At 46.6% G+C, this 27,714-nt stretch overlaps 2 protein-coding genes across 2 annotated transcripts in view; one reads left to right on the top strand and one right to left on the bottom strand.

Moving 5' to 3' along the window:
* MCF2L2 (MCF.2 cell line derived transforming sequence-like 2) overlaps positions 1–27,714 on the bottom strand; it is a gene marked incomplete at its 5' end in the record, with an annotated part of 216,523 nt that overhangs the window by 10,302 nt on the left and 178,507 nt on the right. The window contains 5 exons of the mRNA XM_083363877.1: positions 3,764–3,835; positions 4,572–4,661; positions 8,161–8,256; positions 15,615–15,718; positions 24,666–24,738. Of these exons, the coding sequence (XP_083220003.1) occupies positions 3,764–3,835; positions 4,572–4,661; positions 8,161–8,256; positions 15,615–15,718; positions 24,666–24,738 (435 nt within the window). The remainder of the gene's footprint in view (positions 1–3,763; positions 3,836–4,571; positions 4,662–8,160; positions 8,257–15,614; positions 15,719–24,665; positions 24,739–27,714) is intronic.
* ATP11B (ATPase phospholipid transporting 11B (putative)) overlaps positions 1–27,714 on the top strand; it is a 412,741-nt gene that overhangs the window by 211,455 nt on the left and 173,572 nt on the right. The gene's annotated exons all lie outside the window — the stretch shown is intronic.

Genomic DNA, 27,714 nt, shown 5'->3' with positions numbered 1-27,714 from the left:
AAAAAGTCACAATAGGGCACCGTTTAGAATCAATCAGGTGAACTTCTATATCCATTCAGAATTATTTCCATTTTAAATCTTGATGATATGTAATCAAAGGACTGCCAACACATGTAGCCTGATTACTGACTAGCAAATTAAACAAGATTAGCATTAATCAAGCACAGCACAGGCAAAAAGATTGGCCCTACTCAAATCAGACAGGGAAGCACGCAGTCAAAATCACCAGGAGTTAGCAATCTCAAAGACAAAGAAGGACAGAGCTGCAATCATTCAAATAGGATGGATGAAGAAGATGAGGAATAGATAAAAGTAGAAGGAATTGAACCACGAACAAAAGTAGAATTTTTTTTAGGCTAAGGCTGCCTCTGATCATGTCATTTCAGGGTTTCATGTCAAAACAATGAGAGGTATGGAGACCGGACAAGAAGAAATGTGATTGATTGCTTTTTTTAAAAAAACAACAAACCAACCTAAATTTAACTTAATTGATATGCTCACTTCTGATGAGAAGCGAAACGTCTTCAAGGGAAAAACAAAGAAAGTCCAGTTGCCTCTTAATAATACCGTATATACTTGAGTATAAGCCGAATTTTTCAGCCCACTTTTTGGGCTGAAAAATTCCACTTCGGCTTATACTCCAGTCAACAAAAAAACTTACTGAGGACTTGTGCGCGGCCGAGGCTTTGGTGCTTCCGGGATCGCGCGCACCTCTCCCAAGCCACCGCCATCCGGAGACCTGCCGAAGTTTGGGGAGGTTTGGGGAGGTGCGCGCGCACCTCCCCAAACCTCCCCAAACGTCGGCAGGTCTCCGGACCTCCGCGCCTTGCCTGCCTGCTTCTTTCCGCAGCGGAAAGAAGCAGGCAGGCAGGGCGCGGAGGAACGGAGACCTGCCGACGTTTGGGGAGGTTTGGGCGCCTCCCCAAACCTCCCCAAACGTCGGCAGGTCTCCGGACCTCCGCGCCTTGCCTGCCTGCTTCTTTCCGCAGCGGAAAGAAGCAGGCAGGCAGGGCGCGGAGGAACGGAGACCTGCCGACGTTTGGGGAGGTTTGGGCGCCTCCCCAAACCTCCCCAAACGGCGGCAGGTCTCCGTTCCTCCGCGCAGACCTGCCGACGTTTGGGGAGGTTTGGACGCCTCCCCAAACCTCCCCAAACGTCGGCAGGTCTCCGTTCCTCCTGCCGACGTTTGGGGAGGTTTGGGCGCCTCCCCAAACGTCGGCAGGTCTCCGTTCCTCCGCGCAGACCTGCCGACGTTTGGGGAGGTTTGGGCGCCTCCCCAAACGTCGGCAGGTCTCCGTTCCTCCGCGCAGACCTGCCGACGTTTGGGGAGGTTTGGGCGCCTCCCCAAACCTCCCCAAACATCGGCAGGTCTCCGTTCCTCCTGCCGACGTTTGGGGAGGTTTGGGCGCCTCCCCAAACCTCCCCAAACGTCGGCAGGTCTCCGTTCCTCCGCGCAGACCTGCCGACGTTTGGGGAGGTTTGGGCGCCTCCCCAAACCTCCCCAAATGTCGGCAGGTTTCCGTTCCTTCTGCCGACGTTTGGGGAGGTTTGGGCGCCTCCCCAAACCTCCCCAAACATCGGCAGGTCTCCGTTCCTCCGCACATACCTGCCGACGTTTGGGGAGGTTTGGCCGCCTCCCCAAACGTCGGCAGGTCTCCGTTCCTCCTGCCGACGTTTGGGGAGGTTTGGGCGCCTCCCCAAACCTCCCCAAACGTCGGCAGGTCTCCGTTCCTCCGCGCAGACCTGCCGACGTTTGGGGAGGTTTGGACGCCTCCCCAAACCTCCCCAAACGTCGGCAGGTCTCCGTTCCTCCTGCCGACGTTTGGGGAGGTTTGGGCGCCTCCCCAAACGTCGGCAGGTCTCCGTTCCTCCGCGCAGACCTGCCGACGTTTGGGGAGGTTTGGGCGCCTCCCCAAACGTCGGCAGGTCTCCGTTCCTCCGCGCAGACCTGCCGACGTTTGGGGAGGTTTGGGCGCCTCCCCAAACCTCCCCAAATGTCGGCAGGTTTCCGTTCCTTCTGCCGACGTTTGGGGAGGTTTGGGCGCCTTCCCAAACCTCCCCAAACATCGGCAGGTCTCCGTTCCTCCGCACATACCTGCCGACGTTTGGGGAGGTTTGGCCGCCTCCCCAAACGTCGGCAGGTCTCCGTTCCTCCTGCCGACGTTTGGGGAGGTTTGGGCGCCTCCCCAAACGTCGGCAAGTCTCCGTTCCTCCGCGCAGACCTGCCGACGTTTGGGGAGGTTTGGGCGCCTCCCCAAACCTCGGCAGGTCTCCGTTCCTCCTGCCGACGTTTGGGGAGGTTTGGGCGCCTCCCCAAACCTCCCCAAACGTCAGCAGGTCTGCGCGGAGGAACGGAGACCTGCCGACGTTTGGGGAGGTTTGGGGAGGCGCCCAAACCTCCCCAAACGTCGGCAGGTCTGCGTGGAGGAATGGAGACCTGCCGATGTTTGGGGAGGTTTGGGGAGGCGCCCAAACCTCCCCAAACTTCGGCAGGAGGAACGGAGATCTGCCGACGTTTGGGGAGGTTTGGGGAGGTGCCCAAACCTCCCCAAACGTCGGCAGGTCTCCGTTCCTCCGCGCCCTGCCTGCCTGCTTCTTTCCGCTGCGGAAAGAAGCAGGCAGGCAGGGCGCAGAGGTCCGGAGACCTGCCGACGTTTGGGGAGGTTTGGGGAGGTGCGCGCGCACCTCCCCAAACCTCCCCAAACTTCGGCAGGTCTCCGGACGGCGGCGGCTTGGGAGAGGTGCGCGCGATCCTGGAAGCACCGAAGCCTCGGCCGCGCGCAAGTCCTCGGTAAGCTCCGGGCGGTCACTTGCTTCGCGTCTCCTGAGGGAAGGGGGGGCAACTGGAGCGGGCGTGTTTCCTCGCCTGCTGGGCGCCGCGATTTTCCCGGGGAACGCGCGGGCCCCGAATGGCAGCGTGGAGCGAGGAAGCGGACAGCCAGGGCTTCCCCGAGAGCCGCGGCCACACAGGGTATTCCTGTGTATTCAGGCTTGCAAAATGGCGGATCGAGCCTCTGCTGGCGGCAGAGGCTTGCAGAACGGCGGATCGGCTTATACTCAAGTCAATAACTTTTTCCAGTTTTGGGGGGTGAAATTGGGGGTCTCGGCTTATACTCGAGTCGGCTTATACTCAAGTATATACGGTAATAATATTATAATAATAAAGTTGGAAGGGACCTTGGAGGTCATCTAGTCCAACCCCCTGCTCAGGCAGAAAACCCTATACCATTTCAGACAAATGGCTGTCCAGTCTCTTCTTAACAACTTCCAGTGTTGGAGCCTTCAGAATTTCTGGAGGCAGGTTGTTCCACTGATCAATTGTTCTGTCAGGAAATTTCTCCTTAGTTCTAGGTTGCTTCTCTCTTTGATCAGTTTCCATCCGTTGCTTCTTGTCCTGCCTTCAGGTGCTTTGGAGAATAGCTTGACTCCCTCTTCTCTGGGGCAGCCCCTAAGATGTTGGAACACTGCCATCATGTCCCCCTTTAGTCCTTCTCTTCGTTAAACTAGACATACCCAATTCCAACAACCGTCCCTTATATGTTTTAGCCTCCAGTCCCCTGATCATCTTTGTTGCTCTTCTCTGCACTCTTGAGGAAGCACCTTTTGAGTCTTCAGCAATAGATACAACAGGTAAGACACATCAACTGACAAAGAAGAAATCTCATCCAATAGGGTGATTTGGAGAATGGTTTGAAATGTGAGTGGTGATATGAGAAAGGACAATCTACAAGTCAACAGCATGCAGGGCCTTCAGGAGATGTACCTTCAAAACCCAGAGGAGTTGGATCACTTTTGATTTCGTGCCTCTTGACTTTAACCGCAGGAACAAGGGGACCTGTGTGAAGTTTGCAGAGAGAAAGAATGGAAATACAGTTAGATACCAGACCTGCTCGCTTGGCATGGCAAAGGGTTTAGCAGTTGATGGAAGAAATACTGTATATTGTTGCGGGAGCAGCAACAAACCACCCAATAGCTTGTTTTTATAAATTATTTCTGCTCATCAAAAGAACTATAGGATTCCTACCAAGGGACTTGGGCCCAGATCTCTAGATCTCCTCTCTTAATGTTTTAAGAATTATTACATTTCATGCCCATATATATGAGTTTCTGTTTGCATGAAACTTTAACCAACTAACAGCGGAACTCTGTCCCTGTATTCTCTTTGAGTGTAGACAATTGAAACTAAAGATGGGTAGGACAACAGTGCCTCTAATACTATGTTGACCGTAAGAAAACATTTTGTATTGACAAATATTACATTTCCCCTTAGTTTCCCCCCTCTTTAGCCATTAAAGCAGCAGTCTTCAAACTTGGCCCTTTTATGACTTGTGGACTTCAACTCCCAGAATTCCTCAGCCAGCGTGCCTGTGTTGGAGCATTCACAACCTCTGGAGGCAGGTTGTTCCACTGGTTAACTGTTCTAACTGTCAGGAAATAAACCTCTTGCTACTACAGTAACCCATTTCTCTGCCTTACAAGGCGGAGCACCAGCTCTGCTGTATAATGTTCACACTATTTTCAGCAATGTATGTAGAGGAAGTTAAGCAGCTAACGGGTTAGTGTATCCATACCTTTGGTTAGAGCAGATGTGTTAGTTGTGGTGTTGATGGAGGAAGCTAAGGAAAAGCGACGGGGAACATCTCTCTCTTTAGATTCTGGATCTGGGAGAGCAGATAATTGCAGGTTAAAGATGAGGTAGAAACATGCAAAAATGAATAAATAAATTGAAAGGAAACTCTGCTCTGCCTCGGTGCCCTTCAGATGATACGGGCTTCAAGTAGAATTTTCCTCATTCTTGATTCATAATGTCTTATAGCATCTCCACCAATTGCTGTCATGCCAAATCACCAATAAAGACACATTTTATTGCCAAACTGATGTCTAGGAAGACCTAAAAAATGTGTCCACTAGAACAGCTAAACCTTAGCTGCAAAAGGCCAGAATCTCACTAACAGGTAGCAGTGAGATCCTTAAAGGTGGAATTAGTTGCTGCCATCTAGTGGTTATATAGATTTTTACAGCCCAGATATGGTAATGTTTCCATAAGATAATTGATAAAAAAAAATCTAGCAAACATTCTTGGTTCTCAGCTGTAATTAGTTTATAAGTGGTGGAGGGCTTAATTCATCATGCAAATCCAAACTGTTTGGTAAGTTTATGGGTTAATGTGTTTTTAAATTATAACCAGGTTAAATGTGCTGTCTGAATATAGAGTATCTTGTGTATCTTCTCCTATTAGCTCTTTCTGCTAATGAATTGTCAGAATTTATTATAATCCATTTTGTGAAGTCCACAAAATGTTCAACCACACTTAATTTTAGTTTTTGTTCCACTTAAGAATTTCAGCTTTATATGATTAAAAAGATAAAGGTAAAGGTTCCCCCACACATGCGTGCTAGTCATTTCCGACTCTAGGGGCCGGTGCTCATCTCCGTTTCAAAGCTGAAGAGCCAGCGCTTGTCCGAGGACGTCTCCGTGGTCATGTGGCTGGCATGACTGGACGCCAGAGGCGCACGGAACGCTGTTACCTTCCCACCGTAGTGGTCCCTATTTTTCTACTTGCATTTTTACGTGCTTTCGAACTGCTAGGTTGGCAGAAGCTGGGACGAATAACAGGAGCTCACTCTGTTACCCTCCCTCAATGTTCTTGCTATTTTCATTTCTTCATCTTTAATATTCTCTATCGATTAGTCCCAAATCAAAAATAGCCAGTTCTCTTTTATCTCCTCCATCTTTGAAGAAACAAGATGTTGTCAAGACAGTCAGGAATATCCCGAAAGGACCGTATTTGGAAGGTTTATTTTCTAGCAGCTGCTGAAGTAATACAATATTTCCTATCATTGCTATGTTACACTTTGAATTATATCTCTTTTGCTTCTGGAAAGCTTCCATTAAATCCTCTTCTTGGTTAGTTGGACATTAGTAAACACCAATGACAGGGTTGTTTTTATTAATTCCCGTACCGATTTTAATCCGAATGTTCTCTTCAATAACATCAAGTTTTAGATCTCTAAGAAGTTGCGAGTACTTCGAAGATACAGCCCAGTTCTCCTCCATTTCTATTGTTTCCAATTGTTTTGAAAATATAACTATATTCTCCAACTGCTCTATTCTAGAATTCCTCTCAAGTCTTAGTTGTAACTTCTAGTGGTACTCATTCTGAACTAGTTCAAATTCATCTCAATCTCAATATTAGGTCATAGCCAGCAATGAAGAGATAATAATAATAATAATAATAATAATAATAATAATAATAATAATAATAATAATAATAATAATAATAATAATGAAAGATATCGCTGTACCAGGAGATGCCAGAGTCAAAGAAAAAGAACTGGAAAAAATTATGAAATACTGTGCGATTATGGATGAAACATGTAAAAGTGATACTGTCATCGGGGCACTGGGAACTATGTCCAAAAACTTTGCAAAATACATCAAGAAACTGCAGCTTCCTGCAAGAACTCCAGCAAAGCTACAAAAAACTGTGCTACTCGGAATATCTTATATTTTAAGGAGATACTTGGTTGATACCTAGGATGCTGGCAGCAACCTGTGTCAACCATCAGTGCCAGTCAGTTTGAATGTTCAGCTGACAGGTTCATGTTTTATAATAATAATAATAGAAGGGATCTAGTCCAACCCCCCACTCAGAAAGGAAACCCTATACCACTTCAGACAAATGGCTGTCCAGTCTCTTCTTAAAAACTTCCAGTGTTGGAGCATTCACCGCTTCTGGAGGCAGGTTATTCCACTGGTTAATTGTTCTAACTGTCAGGAAGTTTCTCCTTAGTTCAAGGTTGCTTCTCTCCTTGATTAGTTTCCATCCGTTGCTTCTTGACCTGCGTTCAGGCGCTTTGAGAATAGCTTGACTCCCTCTTCTTTGTGGCAGCCCCTGAGATATTGGAAGACTGCTGTCATGTCATATGAGACTTTGCTACATGAGACTTTCTGGCTCTCCAATGTTACATATAGAGATGTGACTTACAGCAGTGGTCCCCAACCTTTCCAGCTTGGCGGACTGGCAGGGGTGAGGTGGGGTGAGAAGGGATGGTTCTAGGTGTGCTTGTCATTCGCGCAAGTGAAGCTTCAAGCACGAGCACCTGCCACTTGCACAGCCTGGTTCCGAATGGGCTGTGGCCCGTGGCCGTGGCCTAAGGCAGGGGTAGGCAATGTTGGCCCTTTTATGACTCGTGGACTTCAACTCCCAGAATTCCTGAGCCAGCTGTGGTGAGGGAAAAGGGAGAGGTTTCTATGCTTAGCCATGCTGGCTCAAGTAATTCTGGGAGTTGAAGTCCACGAGTCATAAAAGAGCCAAGGTTGCCTACCCCTGGCCTAAGGGTTGGGGACCCCTGACTTACAAAACTTTACAATTCAAGAAGAGATAACAACACAGTCTACAAGTGAAGCAGACGACATCTGCTTCCTGTAGTTGCCTTATACTGAACGGAGAATATTGTTCACCGTCTCGGCTGGTGGTCTGTGTTTACAGCTAAGCTAATCCAGGAAGTCCATTTCTCCATATTTCAATCCTTCTAGAAATACAGGTAGTCCTCGACTTACAATCACAATTGGGCCCAACAGTTCAATTTTGCCCCACTTGTTGCGTGAATCACTGCAGCTGTTAAGTTACTAACACAGTTGTTAAGTGAATCTGGCTTCCCCATTGTCAGATGGTCACAAAAGGGGATCACACGACCCCCCAGGACACTGCAACCATCATCAACCAGTTGCCAATCACCTGAATTTTGACCATGTGACCATGGCGATGCTGCAGTGGTCATTAAGTGTGAAAAACGGTCATAGGTCACTTTTTCCAGTGCCATTGTAACTTTGAACGGTCACTAAACAAACTGTCGTAAGTTGAGGACCCCCTGTTATTTTCTAAAAGGGGTCTTGACTGAAATGGGTGTAGCTTTTCAACTGCTTACCTGCACGCATGGGGAAACACCCCTTGTTTGATCCATGCATGTATCAGCCCGCTGTGAAAGGCACGGATGCACAGCCAGCCAAAACGGAAGAGATGGCCGTCGGAAAGAAAGCCTTACTGCGGTGCATGAGGGATGGGGGCATGAGACAAACCAAATAATGTGGGAATGAAGCCGCAGCGGTGATGGCAGATGGTAAAATGGAATGGAGACAGCTGGAGAGGCGTTTTACCTTTGGGTAGAGCTCTGCGGTTGGAAAGCCCTTGTAATGTAAACCGCTTTCTAGCAAGAGCTGAGCGCTCAAGGTTAAGGCTGGTGGAAGAATCGGCTAGGAGAGAAGGCAGAAGGAGGAGAGAAGGAAGGCAGAAGGGGTTAATCTGGCAGTTTAGGAAGACAGCCAAAGGTTCAAGCTTGAGGAAGCCAGGGAAGGGACCAAGAATGGCTGGGCAGTTTGAGCCCAAGGCTGTGGAGCAGGGAACCAGGAAGGGAAGGGACTGTGGAACCAGTTGAGCCAAACTGGTATTCTCATGCACAGGATGATGGGTTTTAGTAGCTGGGCTTCATTAGTGAGCAAAATGGAAGAGGGGGGGATTTGCGATCTTGAAAGGACAACTCAATGCAAGGTAATTTTTAAAAAAAGCAAACGTCAATGCCCACAAAATAACCAAGTGCGGACATTGGAATTACATGCAGTCAGGTTTTATACGGCAGCCATCACAAAATTATCTTTAGTTTGTATACGAGAATTTTTGGTTTAAAGAGGGCCACTAGTACAGGGGCAGGCAACCTTGGCTCTTTTATGACTTGTGGACTTCAACGCCCAGAATTCCTGAGTCAGCCAGGCTGAGGGGAAAGGGAGAGGTTTCCAAGCTGAGCCATGCTGGCTCAGGAATTCTGGGAGTTGAAGTCCACGAGTCATAAAAGAGCCAAGGTTGCCTACCCCTGCACTGGTGGAACAAAAGAGGCATCAATGTTGCCTACTGAATCTTCACAATGTAGTCGAAGCTGCTGGCTGACAATGGTCCTGTTGCAGGACTTCTGCAGCATCCATTCATTGACTAAACATGAGAATAACTTTTCGGCTTAAGAAAACAAACATGGCAGATTGAGACAACAGTGTTCTCAAAAATAATGAAATGTTCTTCAGGGTAAAAGGTTTCCCCTGTCCAATCAAATCCAACTCTGGGGGGGCGCGATGCTCATCTCTGTTTCCTAGCCAAGGGAGCCAGCGGTGTCTGAAGACACTTTCGTGGTCATGTGGCCAGCATGACTATGCGCCAAAGTCCACAGAATGCTAATACCTTCCCACTGAAGTGGTGCCTATTTATCTACTCGCATTTGCACGCTTTCGAACTGCTGGGTTGGCAGGAGCTAGAGCAAGTTAACGGGAACTCACCCGATCACGCAGTACTTGGGTCTCGAACTGCCAACCTTCCAGTCAACAAGCATTTTAACCACTAGGCCAATGCACCCCCCCCGAAATGTTTATTAAAGATCGCTTAAAATAACAAATACAAAGCATTTTGTTGAATACAGTGTTAGTCTAGTACAAGGGTGTCAAGCTGCCGGCCCGCAGGCCGGATGCGTCATGGCAAAACCGCACCCACCCCATTGCCGGCAATGGGGAAAAAAGTCGTGATATGTCGCGACACATCACGTGATGTTGCGAGTTTGACAATCCTGGTCTAGTAGAAAAAAGTACACGTTTCAGTTAGTAGCTGTGCTAATGCTGGCAGAAAAATAACAAAATACAAAGGCAAACAAGTTTAAAGAAAAGTCTGCTTTGAGTTGAGGACTATCACGTGGACTTCTCTAAACAGCTTCCTTGAAAGTTTCCTATTAATTTCATCTCCTGGGATTCTATTTTTGACTTCCACACTAGCCTACAGGCTTCCCTGGTGGTCTCAATTACCTTCCTTAAATCTGCCAAATATGTCAGCTGGGAAACAAATTAAGATTTTTTTAACCCAATAAATTCAGGTTTTGCATGTACAACAACTTCAGTAAACCCCACAGTATCTTGGACAAGGATTTAGATTAATTGGCAATCCGGAAGCAAAGGAAGGAATTTGAATTTTGAGCATGGTAAAAATATGTTTCTGGCAAAAAAAATTAAACATGTTTGGGCTTTAATTCATTATATTAAAATATTAAACACCTCACTTTTTTTAAAGTGGCTAGGTGCAGGAACTGAAATTGAGATTAAAGAAAATTAAGGAAATAAGTAATAATAATAATAAAGTTGGAAGGGACCTGGGAGGTCATCTAGTCCAACCCCCTGCTCAGGCAGGAAACCCTATACCATTTTAGACAAATGGCTGTCCAGTCTCTTCTTAAAAACTTCCAGTGTTGAAGCCTTCACAATTTCTGGAGGCAGGTTGTTCCACTGGTTAATTGTTCTATCAGGAAATTTCTCCTTAGCTCTAGGTTGCTTCTCTCCTTGATGAGTTTCCATTCATTGCTTCTTGTCCAGCCTTCAGGCGCTTTGGAGAATAGCTTGATTCCCTCTTCTTTGGGGCAGCCCCTGAGATATTGGAACACTGCTATCATGTCCCCCTAGCCCTTCTCGTCCTTCAAAGTAACATGGCTTTGTTGGTGTGTTTTTCTGTTCATTTGCTCTACTGATTCCTATTCAGTGATACGTGTACTCCAGATTAGAAATAGGAAGGAAAGAAAGAGGAAAAAGATTTTCCTGTTATCATATAAGATATAAGCTTTTATATCTAAAAATCCGGCTTTAGCTTGTTGATGGTCAAACAATGAGATTAGTCCTGCCAAACCAATTTAGCTATCCGGTCTTCATCATACAATTAACACAAGAGCTTCTGAAGGATGGAGGCAATTCAACCAGGTCACTTAGGAAACTCATCCCAGGCTCGCTATTATTCTCATGTACCTAGTAATCATCATTCTAAAAAAAGCCCCAGCAATCTTCTTTATCCTCATTTCACACCTGGAAACTGAGTCACTCCGGTTCAAACTATTTGTTTCTCGCTTCTGACGTATTTAATAATAATAATAATAATAAAGTTGGAAGCGACCTTGGAGGTCATCTAGTCCAAACTCCTGTTCAGGCAGGAAACCCTATACCATTTCAGACAGTCTCTTTTTAAAAATTTCCAGTGTTGGAACATTCACCACTTCTGGAGGCAGGCTGTTCCACTGGTTAATTGTTCTAACTGTCAGGAAGTTTCTCCTTAGTTCTAGGTTGCTTCTCTCCTTGACTAGTTTCCATCCATTGCTTCTTGTCCTGCTTTCAGGTGCTTTGGAGAATAGCTTGACTCCCTCTTCTTTGTAGCAGCCCCTGAGATATTGCAGCACTGCTATCATGTCCCCCCTCGTCCTTCTCTTCATTAAACTAGACATACCCAATTCCAGCAACCGTTCCTTATATGTTTTAGCCTCCAGTCCTCTAATCATCCTTGTTGCTCTTCTCTGCACTCTTTCTAGAGTCTCAACTTCTTTTTTACATCGTGGTGACCAAAACTGCATGCAGTATTCCAAGTGTGGCCTCACCAAGGCATTGTAAAGTGGTATTAACACTTCATATGATCTTGATTCTATCCCTCTGTTAATGCAGCCTAGTACTGTGTTGGCTTTTTTGGCAGCTGCAGCACACTGCTGGCTCATATTGAAGTGATTGTCTACTAGGACTCCAAAATCCCTCTTGCAGTTGCTACTATTGAGCAAGGTACAGTACCACCTATACTATACCTGTATATTTGGTTTTTCTTGCCTAAACGTAGAACCTTACTTTTTTCACCAAGGACAGTTGCAAGGACAGTTGCAGTCATAAGCATCATGAAATATATTCTTGTCTGGATGGCTTATTTGGCTGGAATTATACAGGAGATGAAAGATGCACTGGGTAAGGAGAAGGAAGGGCAAAAATGTTTGTGCACCGGATTCTGGGAAATATATATCCCCATTTCTATTGCTGAAATATGAGCAGGCATGCCATAGGTCAGAGGCCCCCAACCTTTTGAGCACTGGGGACCGGTTTTGTGGAGAGAGGTTTTTCCGTGGACCAGAGGGGGCGTGGTTTCGTGTGCTGCCTGCATCCAGTGAATGGGGATTCACTTGTTTGCGCAGCCTGGTTGCTGGTATGCCGTGGCCCAGTGTCGGTCCACGGACAGGGGGGTTGGGGACCCCTATCTTAGGTAGCGATTGAAAAGACTTAACATTAAACCATCGTAGAATTTCTCCTCAGCCAGCAGGGGGTGCACAAGAGATGCTGTGATGATGTTATCCATTCGCTCCATCTCTTCTGATTTTGCACTACTTCTTTGGGCTTGTCTATGCTCTGGCTGGTGTCAGCTTTGATGGCATCCAGCCACCATGTTCTTGGACGGCCTGGTTTCCTTTTACCGCCAACTCTTCCCAACACAATTGCTTTCTCCAGTGAATTCCCCAGTATGACATGGTCAAAGTTAGTGAGACGCGGTTTTGTGATTTTGCCTTCTGGTGACATGTCTGGTGTTGATGCGCTCCAGGACTTGCTTGTTAGTTATACAGTATTTGTAAAAAAAAAAAAGAGTCCAACTTAAGTCCATTAAAATTAGGGAAGAGGCTATCTTCTGCTGTTTCATTTTGTTCTAACCGCAGCTTTCTAGAGGCTTTCAAGATGAGGAGCTGGGAGACATGAGAAGGACACTCTTATTTTTTCCATTTAGAACAGGGGTCTCCAACCTTGGCAAATTGAAGACACACGGACTTCAATTCCCAGAATTCCCCAGCCAGCCATCCTGGCTGGAGAATTCTGGGACTTTGAGGTCCACACGTCTTAAAGCTGCCAAGGTTGGACACACCTGATTTAGAGGATGTTTTAGCTCAGTGATGGCGAACCTTTTAGAGACCAAGTGTCCAAAAACTGCCCCCCCTACCTGGCCACCCCCCCGCCTCCATGGCCCACCGCAAATCGCCCAGGCGGCCTAGCAGCACCATGGCAGCCACGCCCTCCGCCTGCGGTCCACAGCATTAACTGCGCATGACGGGGCGCGAGGGCGGAGTCTTGTCCCCGCTGCCCGACTGCCATGTCCTTGGCTGCGCTGCTCCGTGCAGGCCGCATTCGGGGGCGAATCTCCTCCGGGGGGGCTGCTGGTCAGGAGGGGGCCACAGGGGAGGCAGGGCTGTGGCGACAGCACACATGCCCACAGAGAGGGCTCCGAGTGCCGCCTCTGGCACACGTGCCATAGGTTCGCCACCACTGTTTTAGCTGAATGAAATTGACTCCAGGCTAATCTGCCTGAACAGATCGGCTGTCCTGGCATGAGTTCAGATCAACTGCTTCTCGAGGCCACTAGCCTTTTACCTGCCACTAGCGTACGGCCAAAATAACCTCCCTTCTTCTTCGCTTCCTGTTGTGCATCAGATGTAGCAGGTTTTTTTTTTTACCTGGTGAGGTAGAAACAACGTGTCCTCTCCAGGTGGCAAATCTACATTGTGGTAGAAATGCTCTTTCCCTTCTGACACCAGTTGCTGCCCTCCATGGTGATTTATTCTGGGCTGCTAGGCTGGCTGCCTCTTCTGAAAGAACGTTGAGGATGAACCTCAGCGATTGTTATAGTTGCAGCTGTTGTTTTCCGCGTCACTGGTGGACGTCTGAGGGTTTTTTGTTTATGTTAGAATGGTGAAACGATGGATCTTTTGCCTATTAATATTATCCAGGTAAAATTGACAATATTTCTGCTAATCTTCCATCCATCCATCCATCCACCCATCCATCCACCCACCCACCCAAGTACAAGGGCAGATCAGCAGCTGGGCTAGCACAAAAGGTCTATATTACAAATCCCATCTCAAAGGCTCACCTCTTAAAGTAAAACGACTGGTATTTGCTCTCCTCATATGGCAGGAGTCTTCAAACTTGGCCCTTTGATGACTTGTGGACATCAACTCCCAGAATTCCTCAGCCAGGCACGCGTGCCTGGCTGAGCAATTCTGAGAGTTGACATCCACAAGTCATAAAAGGGCCGAGTTTGAAGACCCCTCTAATATGGGATCAACAAGCAGAGAGATTCCGCAGTCAGGTGGATAGAATATCAACCATCATCACCACAGCCCAGAGAGCAAGCAGTTGAAACCCAGAAAGTAATTTCTGATTCAGGCTTCATTTTCAGCTGATGCATACAACATCAACCAAGCAACTCAACCCTGTGTATTTCGCTGGGAAAAAACATTCTGTGGGGGAGTCATACAATCTGCAAAATCAGTAGCTGACAGCAGTGGGTAGCGTCATATTTTTTCTCAATCGGCTGTTTATATTAGCAATTGGGGATCGCATCAGTCTGAGTGGCATTGTACAATCTTGCCTGATGCTTAGGTCACAACAGCCTCTCCGAGAATAAAGTTATCAGCATTTTTCCCTCTGCAATCTCTCATATCTCAAACCAGAAAGCGAAACTCTTTCCAGGGGCGGTGATGTTGCCGTGTTCTCCCATCCCTCTCAAATTTCCATTTTAAAATTATTTTAGTAATTGTTAAGTCAGATTAAGCACTGCCAGACTAGCTTAGAAAACAAACACCAGAGAGAATATTTGTGTGGCTGCTAAGAGTAAACACAATGATGGTCTGTCATCAATCAATCACTCTTGGGTGATCTCCACTCTTGTTGCCTGCTTTTCATACCAAAGGGCCCATGTTCCATCGACAGCTGCATCAGTTTGAAGGATAGCAAAGAGACAAGTTGCAGATAATACAAAAATTGTGCTGTACCTGCCTACAGATATTGATCACTACATCCCTGGATTCGCCTGTCCTTAGCCAGCTTAAGCATTCAGTATATCATACGAGGAGAGATCAATACAGAATGCAAAATAACAGAGTTGGAAGGGACCTTCGAGGTCTTCTAGTCTAGCCCCTTGCTCAAGCAAGAGACTCTTCTTTGTGGGAACCGCTCCAAATATTGGAACACGGCTATATGTCATCCCCCCCCCATTCCTTCTTTTCTCTAGACAAAAAGGTAAAGGTAAAGGTTCCCCCGCACATGTGTGCTAGTTGTTTCCGACTCTAGGGGCCAGTGCTCATCTCCATTTCAAAGCCGAAGAGCCAGCGCTTGTCCGAGGACGTCTCCGTGGTCGTGTGGCCAGCATGACTGGACGCCAAAGGCACACGGAACGCTGTTACCTTCCCACTGTAGTGGTCCCTATTTTTCTACCTGCATTTTTACGTGCTTTCGAACTGCTAGGTTGGCAGAAGCTGGGACGAGTAACAGGCGCTCACTCTGCTACGCGGCACTCGGGATTCGACCCGCCAAACTGCCGACCTTCTGATCGACAAGCTCAGCATCCTAACCCACTGAGCCACTGCGTCCCTTTTCTCTAGACAGTCCATACCCAATTCCTCCAATTGTTCTTCATATGTTTTAGCCTCCAGTCCCCTAATCTTCGTTGCTCTTCTCTGCACTCTTTTTAAGGGTCTCAACATCTTGTTTATAATGAAGCTTTATATCAAAGCTTTTTTTTAAATCAAGGTTAATCCTTTCCATGTTCCATCTGCCCATATGAGTTGTGTCCCAACTGAATGCAAGGCCTATAACAGGGAAGTCGCTTATTGAAAAAGAGCAAGACAGAGTCAACAATTTCACTGTATCAGTCCCTATTTTGATAGCCTAACGGCCCAAGCACCTCTCTCCCATGACCCCTTGTCTTCTAGCCTTTCAGTGAGAAGGTCTTCTGCACAGCCTACCTCTTTTCTGCCTGGTGCTGGGGCTCACGTTCCGGTTGTTTGATGTTTCCAACCTTGAAAGTTCAGATTTATTTTCGCACAAACTCATGGATTTTCTGCCATACCTTGTGGAGTCAAAAGAGACGTAACAAACATGGTTAGGTAGTAACACCAGCTGCCTGCAATTAGTGCAGGTTCGCATCCCACCAGGCTCAAGGTTGACTCAGCCTTCCATCCTTCCGAGGTAGGTAAAATGAGGACCCAGATTGTTGGGGGCAATTAAGCTGACTTTGTAATAATGCCGCTTGGGGGGAGGGGGCGAAAGCCCTAATAAGCTGGTATATACATAGAATGAAGGCTATTGCTAAGCACATTGGTTTGTGCTTAAATTGTAAGCCGCCCTGAGTCTTCGGAGAAGGGCGGGATATAAATGGGATTAAAATAAATAAAAAAAAATGAAAGAGATCTGTTGCAACAAGCAGAGCATCTCAGTCTGTTCTTACTGGGACAGATATTCCTCTCAACATGGATCTGAGTGTGTCTGTGTACCTCGCTTAGCAGCCACCTTGTTTAGCAACCATTCCAGGTTACCGCAGTGTTGAAAAAGTAAATTTCCCACCGGTCCTCGCGTTTATGACCCTAGCAGCATCCCCTCAGTCATGTGATTACCATTTGTGCACCTCACAGTTGGCTTCCCGACAAGCAGAGTCGGCGGAGAAACTGGCAGTAAAATCGCAGGTTGCATCAGGTGATGTTTCGCTTAACAACCCACACTGACTCACTTAAGAACCAAATGGAAAGAACTACATCACCAATCTGTCAATTTGAGATCTCTGGGAGTTGGCAACTTTGAGATCTGTGGAGAGGAACTCGCAGAATTCTTTCTGGGGAATTCTGGGAGTTGTAGTCCACACATCTTAAAGCTGCAGTTTAAAAAATACTGATCAACAGTTGAAACACTCTCCACGGTTAATTCACCATGGCCAACTCACTGTGGCCAACTTGCCACAGGGCAACTCACTGCTGGACAAAAGTTACACTAATAAAAAAATGATGGAATTGAATCATTAAAGAAAGGATGCAAAAGGAGGGACAGAAGGAGATGTAGTCCACAACAAATAAAATATTTTTTTTTATTTATTTTAAATAATTGAACAGAATTTTAAACTGTTCTGCAGGGAGTTGTCCCATGGTGAGTTGTCTGTGGCAAGTTGTCCCATTCCCTTCTCAAGCTGCGTAAAAATCTGACAAACTCTACAGGAAACACCAGTCAGGCATCAAAAAGGCAGCTGGATGCCCAACTTTTCCTGTAGCTAAGCCAAAATGACCATGGAGGGCAATTCCAGAGATCAGAAAGAGGAGGGGGGACATCTTCATTGCTAGCAAATTGCCAAATATCTTTGCAAAATATACATTTGGTGCCCACAACCCCATGACATTTTTTTTTTATAAAAAAATCTTTTTTGACTTCCGGTGGCTCCGCGGCGACGGAGGGAGCCTTCCCTGGCTGCCCGCGGCTCAGCTGTTGTTTTTTCGCCCGAAACAGCGCCGATCAGCTGTTCGGGCGAATCTGAAGCCCCCTCCTCGGGAGAAGAGGAGGGGGCGAGCCCCCAGGTAGGGGTAGAGTTCTCCAGGGCCGCCTGAGCTTATGGCTTGGGCGGCTGAAGGATTGAACTCCCCCGTAGCCTGGGCTGCTCCCAGCTGGCCGTCGCCTCTGCTCCTGACTTCTTGGAGCAGAGCCAGCCGTCTGCGACCACCCCTGCCTGAAGGAATGACTATGGTTTAAAGGAGCAGGCAGAGCGATACAAGAGGAAATGGTAAAGATGATTATTATGTTTTACTCTCCAGCTTGATGGACTTTTTTGGATTATAAATCTGAAGTGAAAGTGCGTCATATTTGGTAAAAGATGGCGGCTAAACCACCCCCTAAAACTCTTCGGAGTGCTGGAACTTCTCCCGTGCAACAATCATTATTGCAGGCGCTGCATCCTCCTGATGTATTGACATCAAAGGACTTACAAGATGCTCTTGAAAAGCATACCCAGGTAATTTTGGAATCAATTAATGTTAGATTTGCACAGATGGAGGAGAAATTGGAGAAATTGGAGAAGAGAATGGAGGAGAGGATGGAACAGAAGCTCAAAGCGATGAGGGTAGACATCTTGACTCCAGTGCTTAAAGTGGCTCGGTCTGTGGAAGAATTGGAGGAAAAGCTAGAAGACTTGACTCAAAAGAATGCTATATTAGAAGCAAAAGTACTGGAGAATGAAAATAAATGGAAAAGGAACTGAGTCTTGCTCAATATTTCCAGATGCAGTTTGCTATTAGAATTAGAGGTTTAAAGGAGAATACTAAGGAAGATCTAAAGCAGCTGGTCTCTGAGGCTTTTGAAATAGTGTTGAAACAGCCAGCATCTGAAATAAAAGGTGGCATGGACAAAGTGTTTCGTGTGAATTCATGGATTGCCAGACAGAGAAAGTTGCCTAGAGATGTGGTGGTATATTTTGCAAAAAGAGAAACTAGAGATGAAGTTATACAAGCTGCTTATGATACTAAAGTTGTGATTGCTAATCAAGAAGTTTTGGTCTTAAAAGAAATTCCTCCAAAGATTTTAAGGAGAAGGAAGGATTTTACATTTCTTGTGCAAGAGCTCAAGCAGCGAGATATAAGGTTCAGATGGGAGATCCCAGTGGGGTTGATGGTGACGCACGAAGGTAAAAAGTACCGCCTGGTTACTGTGATGCAAGCGCGTGATTTTTACAATAATGTTTTAAATGCAACGCCATTAACACTTTTGGAAGCTGGAAAGGGATCTGGAGAAGGAGTGCATCAAGAGGCCGAAGATGGTCAGATAGAAGACAACGGTGTTGGAGGAGATCAAAAGACAACCTCGTCGGATGAATCTATAAAACAGAGGGTGACGCGTGCTGCTGTAAAACGATTTAAGAAGAGAAAATAGCAGGATTTGCAGAAGACTATGGAACTTTTATGATATAGTCAAGTGGTCAAGTAGGGGAGGTGGGAAAAGATTTGGGTGTAGACGCAATATATTTTTATATTTGGTGGTTCTGTGGAAAGGGTGAGCTTTTTTGGATTAAAGCTTGGGGGAATATACAAAAGATTTTTTAAATGGAGGTTTAAGTTTTGTTTGCAATCTTTTTTTTTCTTATTTTTATGTTTGGAATAACTATAGATGTGGTATTGGAAGAGGAACGGCCGAATACAGAAGACTTGACTTTAAAGTTTTTTGATTTGGGATTCTTGGTTAATTTCAAAAATTATTTGTAAGAATGTTATATCATGGAATGGATAAAATGGATGGAGTTTATTTAGGATGTGAAGCGTTCCATATTTTTAAGTATAGGGTTGAGAAGGGGTTTTTTTTTTCTTTCTTTTTCCTTTTTTTTTTTTGTCTTTAATATATATTTGATACTATTAAGGTTTGCTCCATTCTATATAAGTTTATATTTTATATAAGCTAGAGAGTGTCCTTTTCTTATTTTAGTTTTTTCTTTTTTCTTTTTTTTATATATATACTTAATATTGTTAAGGTTTGCTTTATCCTATATAAGCTGGAGAGTGATGGATTTTAGAATTTATAGTTGTTAGTATATGGTTGTTTAGGTTTGTTTTTTTTTTATATATATATACCTTGTATTTAGCTCTGGGAAGTAGGGGGGGGAGGGGGGGAGGTAGGGGGGGGAGGAGGGAGGGGGGAGGAGGGAGGGGGAAGGGGGGTTCTTTAAAGGAAAATTGTATTTTAAAACTTTTCAATAAAAAAAAAAATCTTTTTTATTTGGGGTCCTAGTTCTTCATAAGACACCACCAGTAATCCAACCGTCCAACTGGAGCTGGGCAGATGGGAATCGTTCATTTTCATTGAAGCATACTAGATTATATCCATGGCAGAAATGGTTTCGGGAAGAGAGGGACGATAATTAGACCTGAAAGTGCCAAGGACAAGTTGAAGTAGCATTTAACAGAATAAGAGAATAAGAGTTGGAAGGGACCTTGGAGGTCTTCTAGTCCAACCCTTGCTCAAGCAGGAAACTCTATAACATTACGGACAAATGGCTTCCAGTCTTTTCTTAAAAGCCTTCAGTGATGGAGCACCCACAACTTCTGGAGGCAAGTCATTCTAACTGTCAGAAAATTCCTCCTTAGTTCTAGGTTGGTTCACTACTTGATTACTTTCCATCCATTGCTTCTTCTCCTGCCTTCTGGTGCTTTGGAGAATAGCTTGACTCCCTCTTCTTTGTGGCAGCCCTTCAAATATTGGAAGACTGCTATCATGTCACCCCTGGTCCTCCTTCTTTTCACTAGATAGACTAGATTAGGGGTAGGCAAACTTGGCTCTTTTATCACTCGTGGACTTCAATTCCCAGAATTCCTGAGCCAGCTTGGCTGGCTCAGGAATTCTGGGAGTTGAAGTCCACGAGTGATAAAAGTGGTAAGATTGCCTACCCCTGGGCTAGACAAAGAAGTTGAAGCAATGAGATGAGGAGGCCTGGAATGTTCTTTCTCACATCCCCCTAACTCAAGTGCTGCCATGTCTGGCAACCTCTTTCTTCTGCCAAGTCTTCACCTCATTGCCTTTAACCTATTGCCAACCCGTGGCTGAGCTCCAGAGAACTACAAGTAAGTCCTTGGCATTCGACCACAACGGAGCCCCAGATTTCGGTGACCAAGCGAGGCAATTATTAGTAGTTTAGTTTAGTTTAGTTTTATTTGATTTCTATACCGCCCTTCTCCCTAGGGACTCAGGGCGGTTCACAGGGCCTATATAAATAACGATACAAAAGTTAAAAGGAAATTAAACCAGTGCCCAGTTAAAAAACAACAATAATAAAGTACTAAAAACACCAATTTAAAACCCATATTCCCCCATCAGGCCAGACCAGCTAATTCAAATAAGTGGGTCTTCAGCCCGCGGCGGAAGGATCGGAGGTCTGATGCCATCCGGAGCTCAACCGGCAGTTGGTTCCATAATGCCGGAGCGCCCACAGAGAAGTCCCTCCCCCTGGGGGCCACCAGTCGACATTCCCTGACCGGAGGCACCCTGAGGAGGCCCTCTCTGTGGGCACGTACTGGGCGGAGGGAAGTTGACGCTGGCAGCAGGTGGTCCCCGAGGTATTCCGGACCCATGCCATGTAAGGACTTAAAGATCATGACCAAGACCTTGAACCTCACCCGGAAGACAACTGGTAGCCAATGCAGCTCGCGGAGCAAAGGTGTAACATGGGAGTACCGGGAAACTCCCAAGACAACTCTCGCGGCCGCATTTTGTACCAGTTGGAGCCTCCGAGTGGTCTTCAAGGGAAGCCCCATGTAGAGAGCATTACAGTAGTCAAGGCGAGAGGTCACGAGCGCATGAGTGACCGTACACAGGGCATCCCGGTCCAGATAGGGCCGCAACTGGCGCACCAGGCGAACCTGGGCGAAAGCCCTAGTCACGGCCACTATATGATCTTCCAGAGTAAGCCGTGAATCTAGGAGGACTCCCAAGTTGCGAGCCCTATCCATGGGGGGTAAGAGCTCACCCCCCATAGAAAGAGATGGAACATTTTGAATGTCCCGGGATGCCAGAATGTACAGCCACTCAGTCTTGTCAGGGTTGAGTTGAAGTCTGTTCCTCCCCATCCAGACCCGAACCGCCTCCAGGCAACGGGACATCACAGTGAGGGCATCACTGGGGTGGTTTGGGGTCGAAAAGAAAAGTTGGGTATCATCGGCATATTGATGATACCCAACTCCAAAACCACGAATGATCTCACCCAGCGGTTTCATGTAGATGTTGAACAGGAGAGGCGAGAGAACCGACCCCTGAGGAACTCCACAAACGAGAGACCTAGGGGCCGATCTCTGCCCCCCTGCCAACACCGACTGTGAGCGTCCCAGGAGATAGGAGGAGAACCACTGAAGAACTGTGCCTCCCACTCCCAATCTCCTGAGGCGCCGCAGCAAGATACCATGGTCGATGGTATCGAAAGCCGCCGAGAGGTCTAATAGGACTAGGACAGAGGAATATCCCCTGTCCCGAGCCCTCCAGAGATCATTCACCAGAGCGACCAATGCCGTCTCCGTGCTGTACCCGGGCCTGAAACCCGATTGGTAGGGGTCCAAATAATCCGCTTCATCTAGGACCAGAGGGAGCTGATGTGCCACCACACTCTCAACAACCTTCGCAAGAAAGCGAAGGTTGGAGACTGGACGAAAGTTGTTCAATACAGCTGGGTCCAAGGCAGGCTTCTTGAGGAGAGGTCTCACCACCGCCTCCTTCAAGACGGTGGGGAAATAACCCTCACTCAGAGAAGCGGATATAACCGCCTGGAGCCAGCTGCGTGTCCTCTCCCTAGCTGCATAAACCAGCCAGGAAGGGCATGGGTCCAATAAACATGTGGTGGAGCTCAGCCTTCCCATAATCCTGTCCACTTCATCAGGGGTCACAGAATCAAACTCTTCCCAGATAACATTGACAAGACCGCCCGTGTCCTGATCGCCTGACTCTGCCCAGCTGGAGTCCAAACCGGTCCGAATCCGAGCGATTTTATCCGACAGATGTTGGCTAAATTCCTCGGCACGACCCTGCAAGGGATCCTCCCTCACCTCCTGATTAAGAAGTGAGCGAGTCACCCTAAACAGCTTTGCCCTGCTTTATGACTGTTCTTGACACAGTTGTCGGAATCTCCCTGGGAAAGTGGCAAATGATGATCACCTGTACGCTGCAACCATTATACATACATGCCGGTTGCCGAGTGCCCGAATTCTGATTACACGACCATGCCGATGCTATAATGGTCGTAAGCGCAAGGACAAGTCACTTTTTTCAGTGCTGTTGCAACTTCAAACAGTCGAGGACTACCTGTATAATTCAGCAGCTGACTACACATAACTTCTATGTACCATCTCCTGGGAAATTCTAAATGACCTATTTAAACCTATTAGGTGAAATGAAATCTTCAAACAACATGCCCCACGTTCGTTTTTTGTTATGATTGATTTGTTGTTGTTAGTTGCGAAGTCGTGTCCGACCCATCGCAGCCCCATGGACAACATTCCTCCAGGCCTTCCTGTCCTCTACCATCTTCTGGAGTCCATTTAAGCTCACGCCTACTGCTTCAGTGACTCCATCCAGCCACCTCATTCTTTGTCGTCCCCTTCTTCTCTTGCCTTCAATCTTTCCCAGCATTAGGCTCTTCTCCAGTGAGTCCTTCCTTCTCATTAGGTGGCCAAAGGATTTGAGTTTCAACTTCAGGATCTGGCCTTCCAAAGAGCAGTCAGGGTTGATCTCCTCTAGGACTGACCGGTTTGATCGCCTTGCAGTCCAAGGGACTCGCAGGAGTCTTCTCCAGCACCATAGTTCAAAGGCTTCAATTCTTTGGTGCTCAGCCTTTCTTACGGTCCAACTTTCACTGCCATACATTGCAACTGGGAAGAGCACAGCCTTGACTATACGCACTTTTGTTGGCAGGGTGATGTCTCTGCTTTTTAGTGTGCTGTCTAGATTTGCCATGGCTTTCCTCCCCAGGAGCAAGCGTCTTTTAATTTCTTGGCTGCAGTCCCCGTCTGTGGTGATCTTGGAGCCCAGGAAAATAAAATGTGTCACTACCTCCATTTCTTCCCCATCTATTTGCCAGGAATTGAGAGGGCCGGATGCCATGATCTTGGTTTTCTTAATGTTAAGTTTCAACCCAACTTTTGCACTCTCCTTCTTCACTCGCACTCAGAACAAGAGGCTATGCTTGATTAGCAGGGTTCTATTATTACTGATCTGGACGGCAAGGAAAGTCCTCAACCCTCTGCATATTTGTGCACACATAGATTAGTGTATTTTTTAGTTTATCTGGTTCACCTTCAAGATATTTGCAAATAAAGTTCCGTAATTCTGTATTTATATATCTGTATCTATCAGTTTATACCTCTGGACATCTTAATCAGGAAGCAAACCAAATGCTTAGTGGAGCAAATGCCACACATAGAAAATGCCCTTGGCTGTCTGTTCCCACACCCTTGTCAGCCCCTTTTGTTAATGCATCACCTTGAGGACAAAATTGTGGTGTCATTCACTTTGCAATACCATAACTCTTTAAAAACAAGATATGAATGTCATGTCATGCAGGGTAGTTTTTTCCTTAAGACTGTCCTTGGATGCAGTGGATTTCTGAATGTCTTCTCGTCTGTAACAAATCAAAAGCCAGCAAATTTTAAACCTGCTTTCATCCCAGCATGCAACTTTCTGTAGCTTTGCTGGCCTCATCTTTCCCCCAGAACTTTTATATTTATTTTAGATTAAATTACATGATAGCCTGGTGACGTGTCATGATAAAAGATGTTCTACTGTGTTATTCTTTAGGACAGAGGTCCTCAACCTTTTGGGCGCCAGGGACCAGTTCCATGGAGAGAGGTTTTTTCACAGACCGGAGGGGGCCTGGTTTTGTGTGTTGCCTGCATCTCCTGGATGGGGCTTTGCTAGTTTGTGCGGCCCGGTTGCTGGCATGCCGCGGCCCGGTACTGGTCCATGGACCGGGAATTGGGGACCCCTGCTTTAGGAGAAACCCAAAGAGGTTCCTGATAATAGATTTAGATTAGGCCTCTATACAGGTAGTCCTTGACTTATGACAGCAATTGAGAGTTAGAGTCAAAAATTGTCAAGATGGCATCTACAACCACGTGAATTTCCCTCCTGGAACCTCTGAGAAACAAGGAGACACGTTCTGGATTCCCATCTCGGAAGCCACCAGAACTGCTGAGAAGTCATAGGAAGACTCTAGGCCAGTGGTTCTCAACCTGTGGTCCATGGACCCCTTTGGGGGCTGCGATGTCATCACAGGGGGTCCACGAATGCTTGAAGAAATGTCACAATTTAAATCTTGAGTTAAGCCTTGGGGGTCCGTGGCTATGGTCCGTGGCCACAAAAGGTATTTAAAGGGGGTCTGTGGTGAAGAAAAGGTTGAGAACCACTGCCCTAGGCCATGCTGGCTCGGGGAATTCTGGGAGTTGAAGTCCACAAGTCTTAAAGATGCCAAGACTGGAGACCTCTGTTCTAGGCCACACAGTTTGGGTGTTCCATACCTGGAAGAGTTGGATGAATTCATTGGTGCGTGATAAACGCTCTCTGTGATTCTTTGGTGAAGCTGGCTTGCTTCTGTTACAGAAAAAGAAGGAAAACCAAAATGAATATTTCATTTCTACACTTACTGGGGAAAAATAAGCTTGTTGATAAGGTCTTTGTAGACTTTGTAGATTCCTTAGTTATGTTTTTATTTTTTATTTATTCACCACCCAGAGTTCCATTTATACACATGGGGCTATATACATTGGTTAAGTAAATAAATACATGGCATACCCTATCCCAGACATGTCAAACACAAGGCCCGGGGGCCGGATCCGGCCCGCGAACTGGTTTCATGTGGCCCGCGAAGCCATCCTGGAAACAGTGAGGGGACAGCCCCCACTGCCTTGGCCCTGGCCCAGAGACCCTCCTTCTGCCAGAGACCCTCAGATCTGTCCCACTCCTGCCCAGGCCCCCATAGGCACCCTTCATGCGAACGATGTAAAGCTGGCCACGCCCACCCAGTAGGCCATACGCACTCTAGCCATGCCCACCCAGTAGGCCACGCCCACCCAGGCCATACCCACCCGGCCCCCTGAAGGCAACTGCAATGCTGATGCGGCCCTCAATGAAATTGAGTTTGACACCCCTGCCCTATCCTATTGCAACTTTAGCATGAATTGAAGCGATGAACAGGGAGAACATACTAACACTCCTTCCTTCTCCTATCTGAGAGTGACTGACCCAAAATCACCCAGCAAGCTTTCATGCCTAAGGTGGGACTAGAACTCACTGTCTCTTGGTGATTGGTCCAAAGTCAACCAACTGGCTTTCATGCCTGAGGCGGGACTAGAACTCACTGTCTCTTGGTGACTGATCCACATTCACCCACCCAACTTACAGACCTAAGGCGGGACTAGAACTCAATGTCTCTTGGTGATTGGTCCAAAGTCAACCAGCTGGCTTTCATGCCTGAGGAGGGACTAGTCTCCTGGTTTCCAGCCTGGTGCCTTAATCATTAGAGCAGGGGTAGGCAACCGTGGCTCTTTTATGACTCGTGGACTTCAACTGAGTGAGCCTTGGTGGAGCAGTGGGCTGATGCCTCCTTAAGTAACACCAGCTGCCTGCAATTATTGCAGGTTCGCATCCCACCAGGCTCAAGGTTGACTCAGCCTTCCATCCTTCTGAGGTAGGTAAAATGAGGACCCAGATTGTTGGGGGCAATAAGCTGACTTTGTAACAATGCCGCTGGGGTGGGGGGGAAAGCCCTAATAAGCAGGCATATACATAGAATGAAGGCTATTGCTAAGCACTTTTGATTTGTGCTTAGATTGTAAGCCGCCCTGAGTCTTCGGAGAAGGGCGGGATATAAATGGGATTAAAATAAATAATAAATAAATAAATAAACTCCCAGAATTCCTCAGCCAGGCATGCTGGCTGAAGAATTCTGGGAGTCGAAGTCCACAAGTCATAAAAGAGCCAAGGTTGCCTACCCCTGCACTAAAGCAAACAATTCCTAGGAAAATTTAGTAATTGATGTAGTGCCATATGTCAGTCCATTGAGGTTGATAGTCATGAAAAAGGCACCGTAAGATTTACAGGAATTCTACTTTATAACAGAATCTTAAAAGCCTGAAAGACTTTCCACCGAACACGAGAGCTAATTCTGCCATGGGTTAAAAAAAAAAAGTACTCTAAATTAACATAGGAAACAGTTGGTGGACCTGGGGTCTGGTTCCCAATGAGAAAAGGAACAGAAATGTTATTGTTTGCTGTCTAACATAATGCATAGTTTGACCCCAGTTTCCTAAAAAAAAACTCAGGTTGCTATTAAAAGTGTCAGCGGGCAGGATCACGCAATGATGGAGAAATAGGATTGCTTTGCTTACAACGTCTATCAATATTCAGACATGAACATTTTATGCTTGACTTTGGCTGATGCGGAGGCTAGCGGGAGTGGCCTTGAATGAGGAGGGGAGGAGCCATTGTCAAGGCAATAATCAACAAGAAGGGCTTGAAACTCTTCTAAGAAACTAACTTGACAACAGTCTCAGACAAGCCCCTTCTCGTTCACCCAAACTAAAGGGAGGGAGTGGAGAAACACACTCAGATTTGCAATTCTTGTTTTCATAACTGTTACAATAGTTGTTCTGTTCTACATGGCATTGGCTACTTAGCCTGCTCTACCTTGTAGGGTTAGCAGCCAGTATATCTGGAAAAACAAGCTGAGATTGTATTATTAGGAATTGTACTATATCCTGGAAATTGACTAGATAAGGTAGATTTATGTGCACTGGATTTGATGGAAATACAGCAGTGTTTCTGCGGGAGCCTAGTAGCTCACATAGTTAGGACCGTAGTTAGGACCATCAGCGGGCTCGGGTTTGAGACTCAGTGCTGCCACGTGATGGCGTCAGCTGCCATCACTCGCTCCATAGCAGATCCAGCAATTTGAAAGTGGGCAAACCGCAAGTAGATAGATGGGTACCACTTAACAGGGAGAGGAAAGACAGCATCCTCAGTGCTAGAAGGGAACGGTGTTTGTTCTTTTTATGTACTGTACAGCAGGGGTCTTCAAACTTGGCCCTTTTATGACTTGTGGACTTCAACTCCCAGAATTCCTCAGCCAGGCACCTGGCTGAGGAATTCTGGGAGTTGAAGTCCACAAGTCGTAAAAGGGCCAAGTTTGAAGAACCCTGCTGTACAGTAACTTGCCCTGTCAGTGTTGATGGGAGTCGTCTTGATAGTTCCTTGATTAGGCTGTTGTTTCCTGTTAGCTTGTTTGTCTGCGTTGGTAGTTCCTTAACTGGGATATTGTTTACTTCTTGATTGTTAGTTTAGGGTTAATCTTGATGTTAATCTCTGCTAATCTGGGTGTTGATTTCTAGTGGGCAGGTGTGTTGGGCAAGCCACTAGTATATAAAAAGAGAGCAGACACCACTCCCTTTAGCACTGATACTGTTATCTAGTTTGGTAGTGAAATGTCTGAAAGAAAACAACCAAGCTCAGGGCGTGCCAAGGATCCCACAGGGAGGGGTGTCTTCACCATAAGGAACCCTTGCCTGTGAC

This window comes from Vipera ursinii (assembly GCF_947247035.1).
Source record: "Vipera ursinii genome assembly, chromosome: 5".
NCBI classification, from domain to species: domain Eukaryota; kingdom Metazoa; phylum Chordata; class Lepidosauria; order Squamata; family Viperidae; genus Vipera; species Vipera ursinii.
Note: the sequence above shows the minus strand (reverse complement) of the source record. Positions and strands in the feature narration are given on the sequence as shown.